This window comes from Labrus mixtus, chromosome 17 (assembly GCF_963584025.1).
Source record: "Labrus mixtus chromosome 17, fLabMix1.1, whole genome shotgun sequence".
NCBI classification, from domain to species: domain Eukaryota; kingdom Metazoa; phylum Chordata; class Actinopteri; order Labriformes; family Labridae; genus Labrus; species Labrus mixtus.
This window is the reverse complement of record NC_083628.1, coordinates 9,371,180-9,394,831: the sequence shown is the minus strand read 5'-3', so window position 1 is coordinate 9,394,831 and position 23,652 is coordinate 9,371,180. Positions and strand designations below refer to the sequence as shown.

Below are 23,652 nucleotides of genomic sequence, written 5' to 3'. Positions count from 1 at the left end.
TTTGACATTGAAGCCCGGGGTTCATGTCTAACATCCCATAAGTTTGGCTCCAAATACAACCGGTCAAGGTCAGGGAAAAAATTTGGTTTTGGTTAAAGACAGTTTTTAAATCAGCATTTCACATCAGGGGTCTTTGTTGCTTTGAAGGTTTCAGAGTCGAACAATGACACAGTCTTTTCCAGATCTATTCAGTTTGAACATTGTGCCTTTGCAATAGTTGGGAAACGCAAGAAAGAAAAAATATGCTTTGATGATACAAAAATAACATCATCATACAAAGTTAAAAAGAGAAATATGAAAATGTGTAGTTCATGACTGTATCTAACTCTGGTCGAATGGCAGCTTTTTCAGAATATGAAGAAGTAGGTGCATCATCTCTGGAATTATATGCATTCGTATCTGTGACTACTTAAATGTATGGAATGTGTAAAAGTCTGTGAATGTGCAGTGCTGCCCTTCTTGTAGAGACAGATTGATTGTGCAACAATTAAAGAAGTATAAAGTGAGATAACTGTGTAGCTCTTGTGTTTAATCACAAGTCAGGTTGGGTCCAAGGTCTGGATTTCACGGATGCAGGACGGTACAATTGGACCCCTGCTGGACTCTGGCCTGAACTGCAAAGGCTCTGTCATCTTTTGTGACGGGTCCAGTTTTAGGAACAGCCAGTAGGGCTCTGCTGGAGGATCTAAGGCAGCAGACAGGTCCATAGGAAGTAGCAAATCAAAGGATGGGGACTGGAAATTCAAGGCTTAAAATAAAAAGACATAAGATCTAAAAATCATGTTGATTTCATTATATCTTTGTGGGCGCAAGATTGTGCAAAGCAACACAAGCAATTTAAATCTTAGCTTCTTCAGCTGTCTCCCTTCCTGATAAAAAAAAAACACCACATTGCTGTCTGTCAAGTGGCCATCAAATGAGGATAAACCGAGATAATCCCCCATCCTCTTTCCACCTCTGTTGGTTTATTACTCAGAATAATGAGAGAGGACACGGCGCCAAGGACCAGGCAGCACCTTGGTGCCGCAGATTAGAAGTGGACGATTAAGTAGTCGAGATGAAGCCTTCAGGAAGAATATAAATTTGATCTGACACCTGTCATAAACACTTAGCATCGCTGAAGTGGCATGACAAATTACCCACCAATGCCACAGCACCCAGGGGAGAGACCCACACGGAAACATGTTAGTCTTGTACCAGGACCTTCTGTGTGTGTTCACATGACTTGACACCTCAGTGCTAGGCCTCAACAAGTCGGCCAATCCTACTGACAGATGCTGTAAACACACTTTCTCAGGATTTAATATCACTGAAACATCTACGTAAGGTGGACTGCTGGTACTTGTAGTCGCAACAATCCTCAAAAATGAACAATACTGTTTAATGCAACATATTCAGTTCGAATTATTGAAGAGTGGTTCAAGATTTAACCAACAGATTCAACCAAAATCTGGATGTTTTATGAATAAAACCATATAACTGTTAAACAGAAAGGAAAAAGAAAACTACACAGTTGAATGCGAAATAACCCTCGAGAGAGGAACGTAAAGCTCAGGCCTCCTCAGGCAGAGAGATGTGATATAATGATTGGAAGCCCGTTGGAGTGACTGGTTTGTTGTCTCAGCGACAGCAGAAATAACTGGGTCTGAGCCTCTGGCAAGCACGCGCGTGGATCCAGGACAGCTGGCTAAATTTGACAGAGCCTGCCAGTCAGTGACAAGTCCCTGTCCTCTATCACAGCCACTTGACAAAAGCCATCGGCACTGCCAGGAAATATTACACTGGGAGAGCCGCCATTGGGCTTTAGAGGACATGATAGTGTTTCAAAACGCGGGGAGAGAAAAAAAAAAATTAACACTTCCCGTTTATTTATTATTATTGACTTATTGGATTTTTTAAAAGGTTTTAAAACATAACAGTACGCTGTATAGTTTACTGCAAATGCTCACAAAGATATACATTTGTTGCTCTTTTTTTATACCATAGATTGTATATAACAGCGTGTCCCAACAGCATGCGAGAGTCGCTTTGCATCCACACGCGCTCCGTTTGCACACTGCATTCGTTAAATATGAATTTTTCTGCTCTGTGAATTTCAGCTTCCCCTTGCAAACAGTACGGCATCTGGTGCTTTTATTTTGAAGGTGGAAAAACAGAAGTTTGTTGCTTTGTATTAACAAGGCATTGATGGCGGTGTATTAACTAACATCATTTAAAAGAATGAGTCAGTAGCTTTTTCGTGACAAATGTCATAGTAATGCCACTGAATCATCACTTATGGGCCTCTATACGAGTGTTGTGGTGTAGCATAATAATGCATCATGGTTTTTGCATGAATTTTGGTCCTATTTTGAGTAAAATTAACAATAAAGCAGGATATGTTTTAGAGTGTTACTACCTTTGGTTGACTGTCAGTTGTCCTAATATGGTCAACGATTGCTCCAAAAAGAAAAGTGTGTTTTGTCAAAACAACAAACCTGAGGGTTCACACTGTGGCTGGGACCACTTCAATCATACATTCAATGTCCCTCACCCTCTAGGACATTGTGAGCATTATAAGACAGAGAGTACAGAACAGTGCCGTTTCTCGAGGGGAATGAAAAGCCCGTCTAAACTCAGGCCATGTTTATTCCTGTTAAAAGTGATAGGAAGTGACAACTCCCGACAGTGGAAACACCTTCTCAATTTCTTCTCCTCTCTGCTTTCTACTCAAGTCACTGTGTGAATGAAAAAATGCAGCATGTCTACAATTGAGTCAGCAAGGAGAAGCAGTGTGAGATAGAGATAGTATATCAGTAATTGTACCTTCTTCCTTTACATAACTCTCTGTCTGTGTTTCCCTCAGATGTAAGTGTAACGGCCATGCCAGCGAGTGTGTAGAGGGGGAACACGGTGGTCTGGTCTGTTCCTGCCACCATCACACAGTGGGCGACGACTGCCAGAGATGTCACCCGTTCTACCAGGACAGACCCTGGGCCAGGGCCACGGGGGACTCAGCCAACGAGTGTTTGAGTGAGTAACACGCTTCTTTGTCACTGACTCGATAAGTAAGGCCTGCTGCACAATCCACAGGCTACAGTGTTTGAATCGAAGTGACAAGCTCCGCCTGTCAAAGGTCACGCAGAATCTATACATCTATACTATACAACCAATGCACATAAACTCCACTCTATTTATGGTCATAGAAAACTTCTGACCAAGTCATTTGACTGGATGACAGTCTTTACATGTTTTCCAGACTGATGGGAAATGTTGGTGTTGGTGGAGCCAAATTGAGGATTAAATTACCAAAAAATAATTATCTGTTGCTGTCCATTACTTTTAATTGCTTGTAGAACTGTTGTATAAAAGAAGTGACACAATTTATCAGGTACTTTTTAAGGAATAATATTTTGCTAGACTAGAAAGGACAAAAACTGTTGAAAATTAAATGTTAAAATTAATTTAATAAAAATCAGTTCAAATTTAAGCTGTTGTTTTAATTTTGTGTTAATCTTGGCGTGTGGACGAATAGGTCTGTTCTGTATTCTGTTCTTGTTAAATTGCGTTTTCTTCCAAAAAATCGCATCCTACTTTTATTAAACAAGTCCTATCCACTTAAAATCACTGCAGCTTTAAATTTCAACCAAATCAACACCAGGTAGAAAAATGAAATATCGGGAAAACATGTGAAGAAACTCAGGTTCACGTTGTATGTCCCTATCCTTCTTCCTGCATCTCCCCCTTTCCCATTTTTCATACCAGGTGCAGTTTCATCAGATGGCTGTTCATCATGAGTCTGGTTTTTCACAAGGTTTCTGCCTCTTAAAAGGAATTTCTATCCTTGATAAATGTTGCTAAGCGTTGTACTGTGCTTGAGTGATTAAAGTTGGGTCTTTGTAAAATAGCAATGAGTAAGGTCTTTTACCTGCTCTTTTTAAGTGTCTTGAGATAACATTTGGTATGAATGTGCGCTATAAAAATAAAGATTGATTACAGCTCTACTATTTACTGTGAGCACACAGATGCTGTCCACCATGCTTCAGAAAAAAAAGCTTTGCAGTATGATTATCAGCTTGGCAGTCACGGGTGCATAGACACTGATCTTCACTGATTCTCACTCCGTAGATTGAATGCATTTTTTTCTTTTGAACCCAGCTTCATTCAGCCTTTCAGCCTTTGAAGAGTTGTCTGCTTTCACACCTCCATTACCACTTTTTCTAGCCATAACAAACGGTAATGAAATTATTTTTGTGGCTGCATTACAGCACATAAACTAATTAGTGTGTGTTGGCACACATGCATTGTTTTTTAATGCACACATGTTTGCAGGCATGTGACCCTTTGAGCTCATAACACTGCACACTTTTACTGGATGCTGTTGAGGATAAACTGTAATTGCCTGAGGGACAAAAAATTGTATTTGTTGTTTTTTTACACTGAATTATATTAAGCAGCCAGCTTATTTTAATTACTCTTACTCTTGCTTCCAAGCAGATGGCATCTGAAATAGACTAGTGCACCCAACTTAATCAGTGCGGTATATTAATAAATAAACACTGCATGTAAAAGAGATACCGTATGTGGAATCATACCAATGAATGCTTGTGTAATTACACGTCTCTATCTCACACCAAACTCATTTTGCCTCCGTTTGCCGTGCAAACCTTTAATATTTCTATGTTGCGGACTGGAGCAGCCATTATAATGATCAATACATATACGTTGTTTGTGTGGGCAAAACATTTTCAAAAGGATGAAGCTTTATCTAATGATGATTAGGATCAGCAAAGGAAATGAAATACATGCTTATTGACACTGTGTTATAATATAAACTAAATTAAAATCCCCTGTAAACATCAAAGTATTATGTTATTAGTGTGAAATTAAACTTTACAAATGGAACTGGCTTCCATTATCAAATACTTTTAGGTTCAAACTTCAGAGAGAATCATGAAAGTATTATTTGTATCTTGAATATTTTTTTAAATATAAACGTGATAAGATGAAAGGCATCACTGTACATTTTAAACAAAGTGTCAACTTCACCAGGAATATTTGTTTTAAAACAACTAAATATGGAAAAAAAAAGTTGGGGAAAATAAGTCTTGTATCCCAAACTTTCTTAAAAGCTAGTCCCTTTCTTGTTTGCAAAATGTTGTGCAAATCCGCATCAGGAAAATAACAAACACTGAATACACCAATCATAAAAACAAAAGCCTTTGTTAAAGCAAAGTGTAGAAATAATAACAATAGAAATCAAGGTGCTCTTATGTTTGAGAAACATCCATACATCTATTATATATACTGGGCTCGCGAAGGGCTGGAGCCGATTCCAGCTGTCATTTAGCAGGAGGCGCGGTACACCCTTGATTGTTCGCCAGTCAATCACAGGGCTGACATACAGAGACAGACAACCAGCCACACTCACAGTCACAGCTATGTGTAATTTAGAGTCACTGATTGACCTCGCGAGCATGTGTTTGGACTGTGGGAGGAAGCTGGAGTACCCGGAGAGAACCCACGCATGCACAGGGAGAATCTTCAAAGTCCACACAGAGAGGCCCTGTCCCATAGTTATTCAAACCAGGAACCTCCTCACTATGAGGCAACAGCGCTGACCACTGCACCACCGTGAAGACCTGTTTGAGAAGCAGTCATTGCATTATTACATTTCACAAAGTGAATGGGCATCCAATTCAACAGTGTCAATCCAAACATGGAGAGTCACATTTTAAAGAGATTTTACATCATTTATCATATCTTGAAACAGAAATCTGTTAAAGTTAAATACTTGAAGGATCTCTGAATGAACCCAATCTGATTAAAAATCAACTGCACATTGATCGAAAAGGTCTAGACCCCTTGTGTCTTCAAAGAGATACACACTTTCTGAAAGACAAAAATAAGTATCTCAATATGTGCTTTAATGTTGTGTCCCCACTGCCTTTTTAAAAAAAAAATGTTGCTGTGTTGTTACTGTACCATAAAAACTGCACACAGTGCACTTAGTGGTGAGGCAGTGTCAAGATAGTCCTCTCTACTGGCTAGTTATGGCAGAGATGTCTTCATGCTAACAAACCCTACCTGTGCTATCAGAGGGTCTGAGGTGTGGAAAGTGTGTGGCCTTCAGGTGACTGAGACTCCTAGTTATACCTGATAACCACGTTCGAAGGGGCAGCATGCAGCTCCATTTGCAGTGTGAGAGAGCTCTGACTGCATGTAATTTTAGACTGCTCTCAGAAAAGATAGAAGGGATGAGCTGCAATTTCAGAATATAAAAAGCTGGCCTGATCGAACAGTGAGGGAACATGAGCCTCAGAACTGTGAGGGAGGAAAAAAAGAAAAAAAAGAGTCGTGTATTTCAGTATTTTTAGGGCTTGCATTAATTTGCCTAATTTCAATACAAATGCTTTGCATGCTGCTTTGAATTGTTTAAGTATTTGCTCATATTTGCTGTTTACATAGTATATGCAGCTACTGGTAACATGCACTAATTGGTGCCTTTACATTTAATTGGTCTACCTGAAATAATAAATAAAGCCAGAAACAATTTATCATCATATTAAGTACTAAGACTTTATTTACATCCACCTCAGGGCAGCACTTAAACATTAAGAGGAAAAATAGCTAATCATGTAAGTGTCATAAGATAACCCAAACTTTAAATTGTATCACACGTATTCTTATTATAAAATGTATAACTCCTGCCAAAATCAAAGCTTGCAAAGTGTGAACGATTTTTAGGTTTTTGCAGAGTATACCCATTGGTCTAATTTCCTGTTGTGCCACAAATAAAAAGGCCAGTTTGTATACTCTGAACCTTTTATTCAAAAGATTACAAATGGCTGAAAACACAGTGTGCAATCTAATTGAAATCTCATTGAATTACACATTCAATACTAGTATATTGTATTGAAAAAAAGATAAGAGGACGGAGGACTTACCTTTGATTTGACTGGCCTGATGATGTCGTGCTATTTGTGTCAGACTGAGCATAATAGATGAGATGACAGTTGAGTCAACGGGGCAGGTTTTAAAAACCTTATCCAAATTTTTAAAAAAGAGGTCAAGCCATTTAAAATGACACCTTGTTTCTGTTAGAGATCGACCAAACCAGATGTCAAACTGAAATGTTTGACCGTTGGTGTAGTTGCCTTGAGGAGTTTGTCACCTCTTGACCAGACCAGTTTAGATTTTTCCAACCCTGTTTCCCAGAAATGTGGTTCAACTTTATTAAACTGCTTGCTGCTTACACAGTATGGTGGTTTTAATGTAGTGATTACTGGGATTACATCCACAGACAAGGTTTAATTATTTATTTTTGGTAAGTATTGAAACTATGTTGTACTGCACTAGAAAAGCCAGGAGTTTTCCCGGGATGGATGGTGGGTTTACAAAGTGCAGGACTGTCACATCTCAGTCCCATGTACGAATCTTAACTCAAAGTTCAGGCAACAAAAGCAGTTTTTTTTTGAAGGGAAAGATCCAGGGCATGTATTCACAAAATCATTTGCTGAGCAACAAGGAAGAAACAGAACTTTTATCGTTATGAGGCGTTGATGTTAAAGGTCAACCACGTTGCTAGACACGACACCATTTTTTTAATGGCTGATTGGTTGAATTGAAAATTGAGAAAAAAAAGTGCTCTCAGTGCTAATGGGCAAAGAAGGACAATGAAACGGATTGGGCCCAATCATAGAAAGACGTTGTGTAAGAATGAACTCTATGAAGTACAATTACAGTTCACTTACCAATGCTTTTATCCAAAGCGACGTACATCAGAGAGTAAGAACAACACTAATCCATTCTTACACCGAAGCAGGGGGAGCAATGCGGGGTTAGGTGTCTTGCCCAAGTACACATTGGACATGTTGCTCAGCTGGGGATTGAACTGTCAACCTTTCAGTTGAGAAGCGACGACTCTACCAACTGAGCCACGGCTGCCTCAGCTGCCAAAGCCGTTCTCTGCTGTTTACTCCGTGAGATTTGGTTGCAGAGTGAAACAAGAAGTACTGTTAGAACCTGTGGAGTCTCAGCTCTCATTCAAGGGGTCATTTGTGCAGCTGGCGTGTAATATAAGATATTGACGGTACCGTGCTTCAGACAATAACCGTGTTTAGACGGAGAATGCCCTTTGACATTTCTTCATTCTGTTGCTTGAAATTTTGAGTTGTGTTTTTGTTTAGGTGGAATTGGTTTTGCTTGCTAGTTAGCCAAGGTCTTTGGATTACAGCGGGGTGTCATATGACCCTAAGCATTCATGTTTACATGCCATTTGATTGGTTTTTTTTCTGCAGTGGCGGAGCGACTCACTGAATGTCTCACTTTGCACTGAAAAAAGTCAAGATTGATTGAAAAGTCTACATAATTCATTTGGATACAATTGGATATACTTGATTTCTGCTGTATTTATGTGTAAAATGTCACCCATTCTTCCTTTAAAGCCACTTAATGTCCTCCTCTCTCCTCCTAACTGTTTGTTACATGAGTAGCTCTCTTAAGGGCTAGGATGCTTTGTGAATAACGTTTATCTTTAAAAGGATCGAGCCCTTACTTTAAGGGGAAATTGTTAGAAAAACTCTAAGAATTTTCTCTGAATTTTGTCTCTAGGAGCAGCTCTTTGTACTTAGGAAGCTTTGTGAGTATGGCCCCTGTTTGGAGTTTGATTTTAATGAAAAAAAAAGTGTCTTTAGTCACCGCTGACTTTTCTGAATTGAACACAACCAGACAAATTATGAATAGTCCTGTTAATGTTATGAGTACATAGTTAACAAGAACACAGATTTTTGGCTATTATTGACAGTTAAATGGGTTTTTCAGTCAACGTGGTAAATTCTGGTCAAACATATATAAACATTTTTGTGACTTGTTACATTAATAAACAACTTTTCCCCATTAATTTTCTAGAAAAACTCAAACCTTCAAGGCTTGATGATTTAAATGGTTTATTTATGAGTTTAACTTCTAGGAGTGGGCTGCTATTTTCCCTTTTGTCCATTCTTTCTGCACAGCTTGGATAGCTGACAGCTATAGCTTCATATTAAGCATACACACTTTCCACCAGCATGTTTCTAACCCCCAACAAACAGTTGTGCACAATACATTTTTTTTTTTAAGTTTTAATGTTTTAAATATCAGTTCTTTAAACCTTTCACTCTAGCTGAGAACCACAACAATAACCGACATCCTACAACAACAGCGCCTGACAGAGATGTAGTTATGAAAGAAGCATCCATGCAAATAAGATGTGGCATCTTATTCACAAACACTTCACAACATCTTCTGCCGATTATTGAGGGGAAAAAAAACAGACATTTTGAAAGACGGCAAGTCAAAATGTGTGCCATGCAAAATTATAGGCTTCTTTAAAATAACTGCCATAAGAGCTGATAGAAGATAACAATTTTCATCAAATGTGGAGAATTTGTAAATTGTCTCTTTGGAGAAGTATTTTAGCAGATAATATTTTAGCAAGGAAATAAAACACAACAGGCTCATGACCTTTTAGGGCTTTGAAAACCATGGAACTCAATAATTAATTGAGATAAACCCTGAACTTTACACTTAAACACAAAGTGACATATATAATGAACCGTCTCTGTTCTGTATGGGGGCCTTAACCTCTTTAACTCTTCATCTATTTATCCTCTTTAACTTAGACTTCTTCTTCTGCAGGCCATAAATCAGCACAGAGTTGAACTTTACTACTCCCATGTGTGTTATTTCTTTCTTAGAAATGACCAGCTTTCATCCTTATATCGCACAGAGGTAAATGTACGCTTACAACCTGTGTGTTTCAGAATCAGAAATACTTAATTAATCCCCTGGGGGAAATTGGATCGTTACAGTTGCTCTTACACACAATATATCAGTATAGAAATATAGTTATATACAATCAAAGTATGATTAAAATAAGGAATAAAAATAGGATGTAATTTATTCAGTACAGTAAGTATTTAGATATGTGTACATACATGCATATAAGTGTACATTTTCTTTGAAAGTTCTGCATATCTAACTGTGAAAACGGTTCACCTCTGACTTCATGTAGAATTTTTTCTAGGGGGCTGGTTAGGAAAGTCCGGGTAAAGTTGGGGGTAAAAATGTGGCCGATTGTGTTAAGACATGAGGCTCTGTGTGAATTACAGCACTAGAATAATAATACCAAGTTTCAACTAATAGCAGGAAAATGTGTGAATCTCAAATGATAATATTTTGACCTTGATTACAATGATCTGTGATGCTGTTATGATGCCTGTTAAGGAACCTGTGACTCTTATGTTACATGGGATGTGGGTTGAAACTTTATTTTAGAAATGTGGTGATAAAATGAAGATGAAACTACACTTTATCTTAATAAGCCGGTGTTCATTGTGACTCTCTGAGCGGGAGGACTACTCTTATTAGCATCATTGACAAACAGACACACTGCATCAAGGGTCAGTGTTAAGGTAACTTTAACATGTTTGTTTTGCTTTATTACCTCTTCATTCCTATTCCAGCATCAGTGCGTATACACTTTGCATACCTCACATATATACAACTATGTTATTACTGTGAGCTTGCCGAAGTAGAGAGGGAAACTAACTTCTTACTGTACTGTCCGTTTTACGCTGACCTAAGAAAACTACTCTTTGACAAAGTACCAACACACATAGGCATGCTTCAGGATAGTGATATTATTAAATCGTTTTTTTATAACCACATATTCCCAATATGTGATTATATTTATAAAGCCTGGAACTGAAAGAAACACAACAACGTATGCACAATAGCGGGCTCTCCGAGTGGCTCTTACACAGCATTACTTTGCTCTGGGTATAAATTAACAGGTGTACACATTTGAAATCATAAAGTCTCTCCCTTTCTCTGGCTCTCATTCTCGAGGCCAGACACAAAAATGAAGATTGATTCACTTAATCATTCATCCACTTTACAATATGGCACAAGAAGATTACACACATATCACGGATCACATCCATGACGCAATCAATAGAGCTGAGTAAAGCTCATCTCAGCTTACGTTGTAGGTGTGTACCAGCTGCTAACTACTGTATAATCTGGATAGCAAATCATTTTGTAACTCACCAATCAGCAGCTAAAAGCCTTTATTTAGAGATAGGACAGTGGATAGGGTTGGAAATTGTTGAGAGAGAGAGTGGGGACTGACATGCAGGAAAAAAGCCACAGGTCGGATTCAAACCCCGGGCCGCCTGCTTGGAGGACTTCAGCCGCCATACATGGGATGTGCCCACTAACCACTAGGCTACTGGTGCCCCCTAAGTTTTCTCTTTTTCTTTTTAGCTCCTTCAATAGCCATGAAGAAAAATGCAAAGGGTTGTGTAAGAGCTTTTAGTGAGCTTGTTTGTGTGTAAATTGTGTGTACCTAGGTTGCTATGGGATGTCATTCTCATCAAGATCCTCCCCCCCTGTGAGACTGAACACATTTATATCGTGGGCAGGTTGCGCAGGTCTTCATAATTTCCCTTGTTTGTTTGATGCTGTCGTGGGCTTAGCCCGAGGCTGTTCCAGCAGGTATACTCTTTAAATCCTTTCTTCTCACTGATTTAAGGTTGAAGGCTGCCGTTGTAGCTCGGAGACTGTGATCATTTTCTTGAATAACAATAGTAAAGCCCATAATATACTGAAGACATTTTAAGTACCTATCATCTTACGCCTCCCTTACTCGTGCAATGAAACATGAAGGGTGTAGAAGTAGAATAACTTCTTAAATCTGTTTAATCTCCTCTTGTGGTTTTGTTTTTTTTCTCCAGTATGATTTGTAAGCCAATGAAATTGCTATCCATACAATCCAAAAAATAATTTGACCTAGGACTGAAACCAAAATGTGTCGAACAAAACTAACATGGTGTTGAACAGGCTTATTAACATAAAACTAACATTAACATAGAAAACGGTAACAGTTTAAAGAAAATGTAGACTGGCATTTCTTTTTGTACGAACAACTTGCTGAGAACCAGTCAGGATTTTTTTTTTTTTTTTTTGGGGGGGGGGGGGGGGGGGTTAAATTGTATGTACAAAAATCTCGACAGGACACAAGACATAAAGAAAGACATCTGGAGAGCCCCAGAAATTATCTGGCAAACACTGCGGGGGTCAGGACCCTGAGGTTGAGAATCAATAAGATCCGATGCGATATGATATGGTAGCTGCCTCAATAGAAATAAATTCCAACAACAATAATGACCAACAAAGAGAGTGTAAATAAGATAGACATCCCTGATGTGACAACCACAGATGACATACACTGTAAGCCACATTTTCAACAACAATAACATGCAAGAAAAGCTAAGAGTACCATGGAAGTGCATGGCTAATGCAGATAGTGCACTTTAAGTGTAAAGAGATGTTGGCGTCTAACTTATAGCGGTGTTGAGTTTCCTCTTGTGACTTTCACGGTTGGTGCAGCTTAAGTCAACACAACCCCTCATGTTGATCTCCCTAAAAACATTTTAAAAATGTTTAAGCAGTAACATAACACAGATAAGTGTTAACAGACCGTATCCTGTCAATCTGTCATTTTATGAGTCTGACATAAAATGATGTATTTCGCCCCTCCCCCCAGACCCCACCCCTCCCCCCCCTGCAGTCCAATCAGCATTGCGTTCCCACCTAAGTATATGTTTTGAGCAGCATGTCATAAATCTGAAATCTGCCGTTTACTGTTCAAAATGTAAATTGGCAACTGCTGACTTCATTCCACTTCATTTCCCACTGAGTCCTTTCCGCCTCAGCTGTCGCATGGCTACGTCCACATGAACTGCATTACAATTTGTGAAGAGAAGTCTGTATAAACAGAACTGACCACAAGTAAGTACACTGTGGGAGATAAGGGCTCTATTTATATTTCAGTAATACATGTTAATGGACCTGCACCAGCACCTCAGTAGGCAAAGCATTTAGCATTGTCCCTCTTATTCACATATCCACCAAAAGAATCACCAGTTCTATGATTAATGGATAACCTACTGCATGCCTGGTATAAAATAGCTTGTTGTGAACTCAGATGTGTGTTTATTTGGAAGAAAATATGCATATCCTCCCTCAATCCATTAGTATAAATGTTACACACATTACTAAAATATTATACACAAGGTGAAGATTATTCCTCTGAAGTCCTTTTGAGCAGCTAGTCAAATATGGCCTTATAATGAGCAGCTCCTTCAGCAGCAGACTCAGACACCCACCCAGCAAGACAGAGCGCTACCGCAGGTCGTTCATACCATCTGCAGTCAGACTGTTCAACAGTACTACCACCTGACTCTAATAATGTTCACAATCACGATCAGTAATTCTACACACTGTGTGTTTTTTTAATAAGAACTGTCCTCTCTCTTTCCACAAGTGAAAGTGTTTATAGTATATGCCTAGCATTTTTGTATCTCTATTGTAATTTCTTGCTTAATTTAAATAATGTAAGTATGTTTGTTTTTTAAGTTTTTGCTATTTTTACTAATTATACTACTGTTTTTGAGCTGTTGTAACAAAGAAATTTCCCCCAATGGGGGATCAATAAAGTTTATCTTTGTCTTAACCTATGGCTCCTAATTACAGCCAGAGCTGACAGGATGGTGTGAGTAACTGACCCTGTTACTCCCCGGAGAACCACACATGAAAGCCACTGTACATTGCAAACATGTAATGCCTGTGAAAATGGCAAAACAGCGGTGAATTGTTTTCTCAAGTTTAGTGACGCATAACCCTAACCACTAACCCTAACCCATACCCTACCCTAACCCCCAACAACCAATCAACAAAAACACAAAACCTAATTATTATTTATTAATTAAATAAAAGGATGCATTTGTAGCTTCTAAGCTGAAAGAGCCTGGCAATCAAAAGGTTAAGAAGTACACCTATAGTACCTCGTGGGTTAGTCAATTAACATCATAATAGGTACATTGTGTCCATAAACTTATTATATCACTCCAAAAAGGTGTATATATGTGCTAAGTAAATGAATGGTGACAGGGTTTCTCCTTTGCCCTTACTTTCAGTCTTCTTGGCTAAGTTGATTCTAGCTTTATTAAAATTCACATCATTAATCTAGACACAAAGGAAGACGGTGTAATAGTGTTTGGGTTTGGTTGAGGTCTGATTTGTCCATAACAGTACACTAAAGGTCGTACAGATACCTGCAGCATGATCCCTCATAGACTGGTTTCTTATCTGCTGCCACTGTTCTCCTCTCTTGGCAAGTCCGACGTCTCATTCGTCCAGAAAATTAGATGTAAAAATTGAGAAATGACTGAGCCTGCAGGGATACTAGGCACTCCCTGCAATGCATTCTGCAACAGTACCAAGAAATGAGTCTTGTGAAGAGATAAGATGGAGGATTGTTGCTTAAGCAGGTGAGAGAATAGCCACAATCCAAATACATGCTTGTGAGACGTGAATGTTTTTTCTGTCTGCACATGTCAGCCCTGTGATTGACTGGCGACCAGTCCAAGGTGTCAGCTCCATTATCTAGTCCGCAACCCCAAATGGGACAAGCAGTCTAGAGAATTAATGATTGAATTAAAATTTTGCATCTCCATGAATTTATTGATATATGTTTAGATAGTACCGCTGCAAATACTGTGATTAAAAGTGTATTTGGGCTCGGAAGCCAAGAATATACTGTTTTTGCAGTATGTACTTTCCAAACTTTCACAGGGGAAGAGCATGGCTGTCACATTGCCTAATCTCTGTGAGACACAGCCCCAAGGAGCAATACGAGGGCAGCATCCACGCCTTTATTGGCATGATATGCAAATTAAAGAGTCCTGCATGGAAGCGCCCAGCAGGAGTCTGAAATGCCGCAGGAGGTTAGTGTCCAGTTTCAGAGTCACTGGAGGCACTGAGCCATCTCTTTTTACTCGAAGAAGCTGGGAGTTTCTCTGTAGTGGAGACATCCACCTACAGGAAAGAGAAGTCTTGGTTGGATTGGGACTTTTCTGATTCTTTGGATTCTTGACTTGTACTGTGCTATTAAAAAGCAAACTGCATCCATGACAGAATAAAACACATGATTAACCCTTCATATACCAGACTACTGTCACAGTTTTTCACCATTAACCCCAACCTGGTCTTCTTGCAATGATATGACTTATACCAAGCATATTGTGAGGGTAACACTTGCATTATGTCCTTGGGCAAAATTGGCGTTTTGGGAACAAATAGTATAATTTATGAGGAATCTACATACCTAGAGGCGTTTTTTTTTCATTACATTGCCATGTTCTACAATTCTACAATTCACTTAGCATATGCTTTTATCCAAAGCGACATACATCAGAGAGTAAGTAATGTTTAAGGCAGAAGAAGCGTTATCTAACTGAAAATTGGTAGAGCTACACGTGAAGAAAAAAAACAACAACAGGTCATGGTTGTTTCACATCAGAAAGTTCATGATAATAATGGAGGAAGGAAGGAGATAAGTGAATTTAGAATTTTTGGAGGCCATTTTTTTAAGGCAGTTGCCTCTTGGGCATTGGTTCCTGTATTTTATCGATTAACAAATATGTATACGTTTGAACCAATCACTGCAAATCATGTCAGTTATGTTTCCTTCGTGCTGGTAATTACCAATAAGCCCTACAAAGGTAACTACATGTAGCTTCACACGACCTACAATCAATCAGAGTTCTTTCCGTGAGAACAAGGGAAAAAAGGCTACTGAAGTATGATAGCGTTTGTCTGAATCATAAAAAGTCTTAAATGTTGAGTTGGTGAAGTGCAACTTTTCAATTGTTCTTTTGAAAGTTACTTATAACTTTAATCGTTAAGTTAAACCAGTCGTGTCTTACCCTTTTGGAAAAACCCCCATTTGCAGACAGACTTTAGTTTCCAGCAGCAGATATTGTACTTGAAGAATTATTTTTGGTGAAATACCATGAATATAAACATTTTGCTCACGCACATCTTGCAGCTAGGGAAATATATTAAGAGAATTTGTTCCTTGCAAGACTTATTACCCTGTAGTACTGTATATACTCACACAGAAGGCTTTGGGAGCTAGGGGTTCAGTATCTTGACCATTGATATTACAATATGTGCACTCTAGTAGCCAGGGAGTGTGTCTATGCGCACATCCCTGTGTCTATGTTATTGAGACAAAAGAACTAATGGATAAAAAGAAAACATGTCAGGTCACCATCAAAACTACCCTGCATGACATATGCTTTTAAGTTACTTCTTGTAAATCTGCAGATTAAAGTGCGCTAATGTTCTCATACTGAGTTTGGAGCCAAGTCAACATCTTTACTACATAGCCTCAGTCATGGATAGGATGTTCAGACTGTGTGGTTTCTGGACAGGGTTGAGAAAAGCATGTCCAAGAGGAGGTTGTTGTGGGCGGGCAGATCTAAATGTGGTCAAGATGGCTTAACACGAGCTGTGTCAAGGTCTTTGTGTTAAACCTGTTGACAAACAGCTTGAAGTGATTTGCTCTGTCTCAGTCTGCCTCTGCTGTACTGTGCTGTAGCAGTCTTCATCCCACGTACATGAACTGTTCTGCGACACTTCTCTCCTCTTTCTGCAGCTTTAAACATGCTTATAATTATGGGATTAATAGCATGATGGCCCTTCAGTCAAGACGCTGACAGGTCCGAAATTGAATCAATATCAAGGGCTGATGATGTATTGTTGTAACATTAAAAAAAAGGACATCGTGGGAAAACCACACACCTGTTATACATTACAGAAAACCAAAAATAAAATAACTAAGTGGGCACAGCCAATCATAAGCTTGAGACACATAATGCTCTTAAAATAAAGCAGAGTAATTAAAACATTAGTTAATAGACTTGTGAGGGACTGCCATGCTCAGTTTTTCCTGAAGCTCATTTCAGGATGAAGTATCATAATTAAACAAACCAATTATTCTAGCTCTAGTTCACTCATAAAATGTATTTTGAGATAACCTGTGATGGGAATACAGTTAAGTGAGTAATTACAAAATTGTGAATATGAAATCTTTCTGTAAATACATGACTTTAACAAGTCCCTCTTCATGCTTGAAACATTTAAACATTTCAGGACTGCAATGAGGAGAATGACTTTATTTTATTCCAATCAAAAGGTGAACCCATGATGAGGGAATAGAACAGTGTGGTTTAAGAGATAACATTAGAATATGAACATTCTCCCAGTACATCATGTATTATCTCCTTTATGACATGTTGTAAGGGTAAACATGAATTTGTGTCAATAAAGAACAAACAGCTGAGGCTCAGGGTTTTGTTGACAGTTCTGCAACCTGGCTATCAGCTACCTGTCTGTCCAGCAGTGGCAGCCCCACCAGCGTGTACCATAAAGATAGAGAGCATGTGAGCTGACAGGTAGAGACGGCTGGTCCTATTTGTGCTCCAGTTGCCCACCAGTGTCAATCACAGCTGAGTCATGCTGCAGTGACTTGGTATGTGTTGTGTCAGTATTTGTCAGAATATGTTTCCCTGGGAGCACAATGACTGCAAATGTGAAGGCTCAGCGTTTGTCATAAGAGTTATGCTTTGTTCCACAGGACGCTACTAGCAATGCAAAAGGGAACTGCTTGCTTCAGTTTATTTTAGTCTCATCAATCAGAACATATGCAACATTGAATTATTGTCAGAGAATCTTAGGCGCTTGAACTCTACAGGAAGATGGAGTGATCGAGGATGTCAGCCCTGAGCGGCAGCAAGATCTATCCCCCCTTGGAGTCCAGTCACTGTTGGTGGAGGCGTTAGCTCGATGATGTCGTCTGGGCTGATGGGATGAAGAAGCTGATTGAACTGTGAAGACTGGGCTTGATGGGAAAATGGTTGATGATGTCATCTGAGGCTGATGGGATGAAAGGCTGATCTAGGTTTGACCAAACTGCGAAGGCTGAGGTTGACCGGATGATGGCGGAGTATGTGATCTGAGCCTGATGGGATGGTGAAGGTGATGAAACTGCTAAGGCTTGGTCGTGAAGAGGGGGAGGGTTGCACATAACAATGGCACGATTGAACTAGTGGAAGAGAAAGCCATATTTTAAAAAGACAGCAGCCATATGATAGGCTAACAATGAGGCAGCGGAACAGTGTTATGAAACAGCTGATGAATATAAGATTATGCGTGAGCATGCGTGGAGGAGTGCATGTGATATAGTATGAGAATGAACAATAAAACCAGCATGCAGATTAAAGTCTTCCTGGCTGAACTTTTGCTAGAGCTACATTTGTTCAAATCCCCATGAACAGTATGGATTTTGAAGCTGGGATATGTGTTTATTTTTTTTACCAGATGCTTTTTCCATAGCATTCTTCTCCCAAAAGATACTTATGTAAAAGTAAAATAATTTACTTTGAAAACTACTCAAAAAAGTACAATCACACAAAAAAGCCACTCAATTACCATAACATAGATCAATGTAATTTGTTACTTTCCACTACTGGTTTCAAAATGCAAAAGTCAGCATTTTTAGGATTAACTTATGTCGGATAAACTCGCTGTACACAGTGTTGAACAAGTTCTTAGACCAGTTTGTCCACTGAACGCAGGAAAACTTATACTAACTCATAAGGCAATAGGCTAAACAAGCTAACCCCATGAAATGAGTCTGTTGTTTTAATTGGATTACTAGATCCAGATTTTTACAAGACAAGACAAGGCAGCTGAGCGTAACACCCACACACCGTTTCAGGGCACCAGACAAACACCATGCAACTTTAGCAAAGCTAGTGACTAGCTAGTGAACACAGTCAATTATTTAATTGCTAAAGAGCATGCTAATTCCTTTATCTTTGAAGGAAGCAGAACTAAAGGAAAGTGTTGAACTTTTATCATGTACAAACACAACCCCAAATGCAAATTAATGTGTATTCAGCAACATAAAAGGTGACTCTTTGCTAACATGATAGCCATATCTACTTTCTGGGGTAAAAAAAAAAAAACCATCATGGACGCCTTTAACTTGTTGTAATTTGCATAATAAACCAAAAAATGTAAATAACGTAGGTTATCCAGTCAATGAACAGCTTGTTACTTGTTCACTGTTTTAATACATTTCAAAGGAGTCCTAATTGAAAGACTGTGGGCTTCTCTAGAACTGTGTGAATCATCATTTCCTCAAAATAATTGATGAATGTAGAACAAGTTAGAGCCAGATGGAATATAGAAGTCTTCATTGGATATTTATTTAAAGTTTTTCACCCTCATTCCAAAGTTTATGCCGCGTTAGATTTAAAGCAACAGGCGCTCATTTTTAATCATTGAAATAAGGTGCACACCTGTGAGACTCCTTATTAACAGGAAGGAGTAATTATATGGTTATTGCAAGCACAACGGAGCGCTTGGTTCAAAGTAAAATGGGCAATTCCACCTAAATCCCCCCTCAGGGCAACTGGTAAACTGAGGAGGGATTTGATGTGAAGGGGTATGAGAGCTGTGGTGGTGTGTTATCAGTCGAGTAATTTGTTCTTGTATAAACATGAATTACTGTTATCTAAGTGCCCCCTGACAGCTGATTGGCTCCTCATTAGGCCTCTGTGAAATGAGATTAGCAACGAGCCTCTAAATTATGATCCAATCCCAGAACACATAATCTCTCACACATATAAACCCCCTCAGTCTCCTTTCTCCATCTATTTCTGTCTTCATTTTTTATTTTTTTTTGTACCTCGCCGCCTCTTTCTGCCTTTATCTTCCGCTCCTGCTGCGTCTTTTTTCCTCCGTCTCCACGTCTCTCCTCACTTGACCTTTTGCTCTTTCTCTTTCTCGCTCTCCCTCCCCTCCCTCACAGAGTGTAACTGCAGTGGAAGGTCAGACGATTGCGTATTCGACATGGAGCAGTACAGGAGCACTGGCAGTGGGGGGCGCTGTGTGAGCTGCAGAGACAACACTGATGGGCCCCATTGTGAGCGCTGTAAAGGGAACCACTACAGGAAATCTGCTGAGGAACACTGCCTGCCCTGCAACTGCAATATTAATGGTAAGCTGTGGATGCTAAACCCTAAATTGCCTTGATACCTTAAAGAAATGGTTACTATAATCCTTGCTAATGTCATTACTAACATGCTTGTTTTCCCTCGCTTAAGAACATTTAATTACGGTTACATTTGAATATTGTATTGAACAATTATACACCCAAGGCTAGATGTAGCTTCAAGGAAAGGACTCAGAGGATTTAAAAGTTGCAAATTTCATGACTAATGTTGTTTAAATTATTAACAACATAATGTTAATATGAAGTTTTACACATCTTCCGCTTGTCTGCCAAACCACGCCTAAGAGTTGAATCTTTTCTGATTCATAATTTATACAATCTCGTTCATCTCATGCCTCACACATCTCATCAGACATATCCTCGCCTCAGCTTCCCAAAAGACCATTAAAGAAATCCATGCCTTTACTCAGCCCTGCCGCTTGTAAATTGATCCAGTTTACTCAGTGAACATCATCAATGAAGACACTCAGTGGTCATTAAGTAGAGTCTAATTTTAGGTTGAGGGAAATTAAATATTTGGTACACTTAATTACACCATCGTCAGTGTATAAAGAGAGACAACCAAGGGAGGAAATGAACAAAAACACCAGCTTCCTTTTCCTACAAAGTTTCTAAACAGTGTAAACTGATTGCACAGAGCTGTTAGAGTCCATTATATTGATAAAAGGATATAGCTGACTCCATCAGGCTTCCTTTTCTCTCATATCCCTGGCTGGTCTTTTTTTCTCCATTAACTACAGCTACAGTACACACTGGCTGCAGTGTGCTTGTGAGGTTATAGTGTATTCTGCTTTTGCAAGTCCATGGGGTTTCTGTGCAGGAATTCAATAACAGGTTTTCAGTTATCCCTGCCGTAATACATTATTGATGACTTATTAATCCATTTCATGTAATCCGTTTCTCTTTTTTTGACCGCTTTGTATACTCCTTACCCGCTATTTCTTCCTGCATGATTTCTCCTTTGTCCTTTGCAGGTTCAGTGGGTCTGCAGTGTGATGTTGAAGGAAGGTGTGCATGCCGTGTTGGCGTGACAGGAGAGAAATGCGACACATGCCAGGCTGGCTTCCATTCCCTTGGCCCTGGTGGCTGCAGGTGAGCTGCAGCATCATATGCACAGATGCCAGGCGCCCAAAAACAAACAAAGTTATCTTGAAATTAAATAAAGAAATGGTTAAAAAAAAAAAAAAAAACAAGGCCTTTAAAAGAAGGTAGGGTTTTAAAGAAATAAACAGGTTACATAAACAGACTTAATATATAACCTGTGTTTTGAAGTTACACCATCTAACATCCCCCAGCATGAATTTATCAAACTGCAGAGCAGCCGTAAACAAGAGGATTCTCATTTTTTTTCCGTGCGACACCGCTGTGAATTAGTGACCTCCTTATCAGCAGGCACCAGGTTGTGCCAAATGCAGTATCAAAGTGCTAACAATCATTCAAACACGCAAGCTAATCCAGAGAACTTCATATTTTGCTTAGGAAACATGGAAAATTGTATTTAATTTAATCAAATCTCTGAAATGTTATTTAAATCAAACTCCAAACAGGTCGTATTAGGGTCATTCCACTTCTCAAATAACTGCTGCTTGCTTTTACTCATTATTGGAATTTAGGTTCTGGATTGTTTTATTATTATCATCTCATCACCTAAATTGATTAATATTCAATTTGTCTTATCAGACTAAACAGGAATGGATTGCATGACTACATGATATATGCTGCTGCTAGAATCCATATTTCTTTTTTCACAAGGGTACTGTACGTAAAGTGTAAAAGTGTAAAATGTGCTTTGTCTTTACAGCCACACAACTTTCTGGTTTATTCTCATTTCTGTCATATCTATTGCTTTCAGTGAAGCGTGAACTACCCTTGTTTGTGAGAAGTCCACAAATCTCCAGAGACTCCAAATATGAACTTTCGCCTTCACTTCAAAAAACTTTGCTTTCTGATCCAGCTTCTCGGTACTCAAGAAGACCCGTCAATCCCTTCAGTAATAAACATGACAGACCACTAAGTATAGATTCCCTTCTGAATAAGACAGAGGTTTGGTAACGTTAACATGACAGCAGAAAAAACGCCCCCCAAGAAAAAGTAGTTCGATAATTATACAGTCCCTCTTTCACAGGCCTTTTGCTTTTGTTGTTGTGTCCCAATATCCTGGGTCTGCGACAGCCTTTGTTGTAATATTTTGATGCATTTTTTGTCACCCATGAGCTGTGAACGTCTGGGACAGCATCTTGGCTGAGCAAGCTGTGTCGCCTCGCCATCACTTCAGATCAATTTCAGCCTCCAGATTCCAAATATAATGTGGGAAAACAAAATGAATCTAAAGTTAATTGCCATGGAGTTCTAATTTCTCACACGTTGTTTCAATGCTATCCTAATACTCATAGGATAATCTACAGGTTACCTTTGGTTGGTTGAAATAGTCTAATGAAGAATTGGTGTTTTACTTCTTCAAATGTGATGGTTGTTCAAATTTGCGGAAGGTCAAGGCAAAAATGTCAAGGTTGCAGATAGGGTGCAGGTATTGGTTGAATTTGCTTGAAATGGCTGAATTGCGACATCACAACTTTCTGGAGGGACTAATCTTATTTTGAACTTGTCTCATGAAGAATTCATCAACACCTATTCACACCTACAAAAGAAGCATGCCCAACCTGAAATTCAAAAGACACAAATGAAGCTCTTTTATCCTTGAATTGCAATAGAGGGACTCAAGCCCACCAATGTAACCTTAGAGAGCAAAGAAAACCTTTGATGAATGAAAACAGGGTTTGTTAACTGATATATGAATTATATCAAAGTCAAATTAATCATATCACATATCATAAATGTGATGAAGAGTGTAAGAACCGTTGATGATTTAAGCATTAAATAAGCTATACATATAGTCAGCTCCAATTATTCAACAACTCTGATGTCAGTATATCATCAGATATTGTTTTTCATTCACGCTAAAGTGAGTTCATTTCTGCCTTTTTTTTATTTGTACTTTCTCCTATAAAAATTCTTATTCACCCTCACTTACTCAACGAGTAGGCATTTATATGACAATAAATGTCCTCATTTATCAGCAAGAACCAGTCTCTGTGTTTCTTTTAAAGAAGAAGAGGAAGGTCCTTCTCTTTCAAGACTTCAGAAATTAAAAAATAAAAAGCGGTTGGTACCCTTCATCAGAGACATTGTTGAAAGCAAAAATGTCTAATCAAAAAATGTCCTCCCTTCTTTTTTCAGACAACATGCCATATTGGGCCTCCAAACCAAAACCATTGACAAAACAAAACATGCTGTTCATCAAACTATTTCATTCAACTTTTTATCGACATATTTGGATTTTGGACTAAATTTTCAGCAACTTTGCATTACCAGGGTAAACAAACCGCTGCCCTCCTCGATGGGAACCAACCGTTTGTTTGGTGTGTTTTAGAAATTACAACGTCTGACATTTATTGCCATAAATGATCTCCTGCTGCACACACTCAGTGTTCGGGTTTGTCAGACAGCACACAAGGAGGATGAAGACGGTGTATGAAGACCTTTTAGAACCAAGCAGCCAGGGACCATTTCTTTGAAATAACACCTACTGATCGGATCCACAATAGCAGCCTTCAGAAACTTCAGAAACCAGCCTTAACTGCAGCCAAGGAGAAACTTTTCCATTTAAATGAAAATGCTAAGTATCTAGTCAGGAAATGTTA

The 23,652-nt window shown here is 38.9% G+C and overlaps 1 protein-coding gene across 1 annotated transcript in view; it reads left to right on the top strand.

Moving 5' to 3' along the window:
* The window catches only part of lamc3 (laminin, gamma 3), a 119,533-nt gene that overhangs the window by 34,890 nt on the left and 60,991 nt on the right, over positions 1-23,652 (top strand). Inside the window, exons 4-6 of the mRNA XM_061060790.1 lie at positions 2,846-3,012; positions 19,748-19,936; positions 20,926-21,043. Coding sequence (XP_060916773.1) covers positions 2,846-3,012; positions 19,748-19,936; positions 20,926-21,043 — 474 coding nt within the window. The remainder of the gene's footprint in view (positions 1-2,845; positions 3,013-19,747; positions 19,937-20,925; positions 21,044-23,652) is intronic.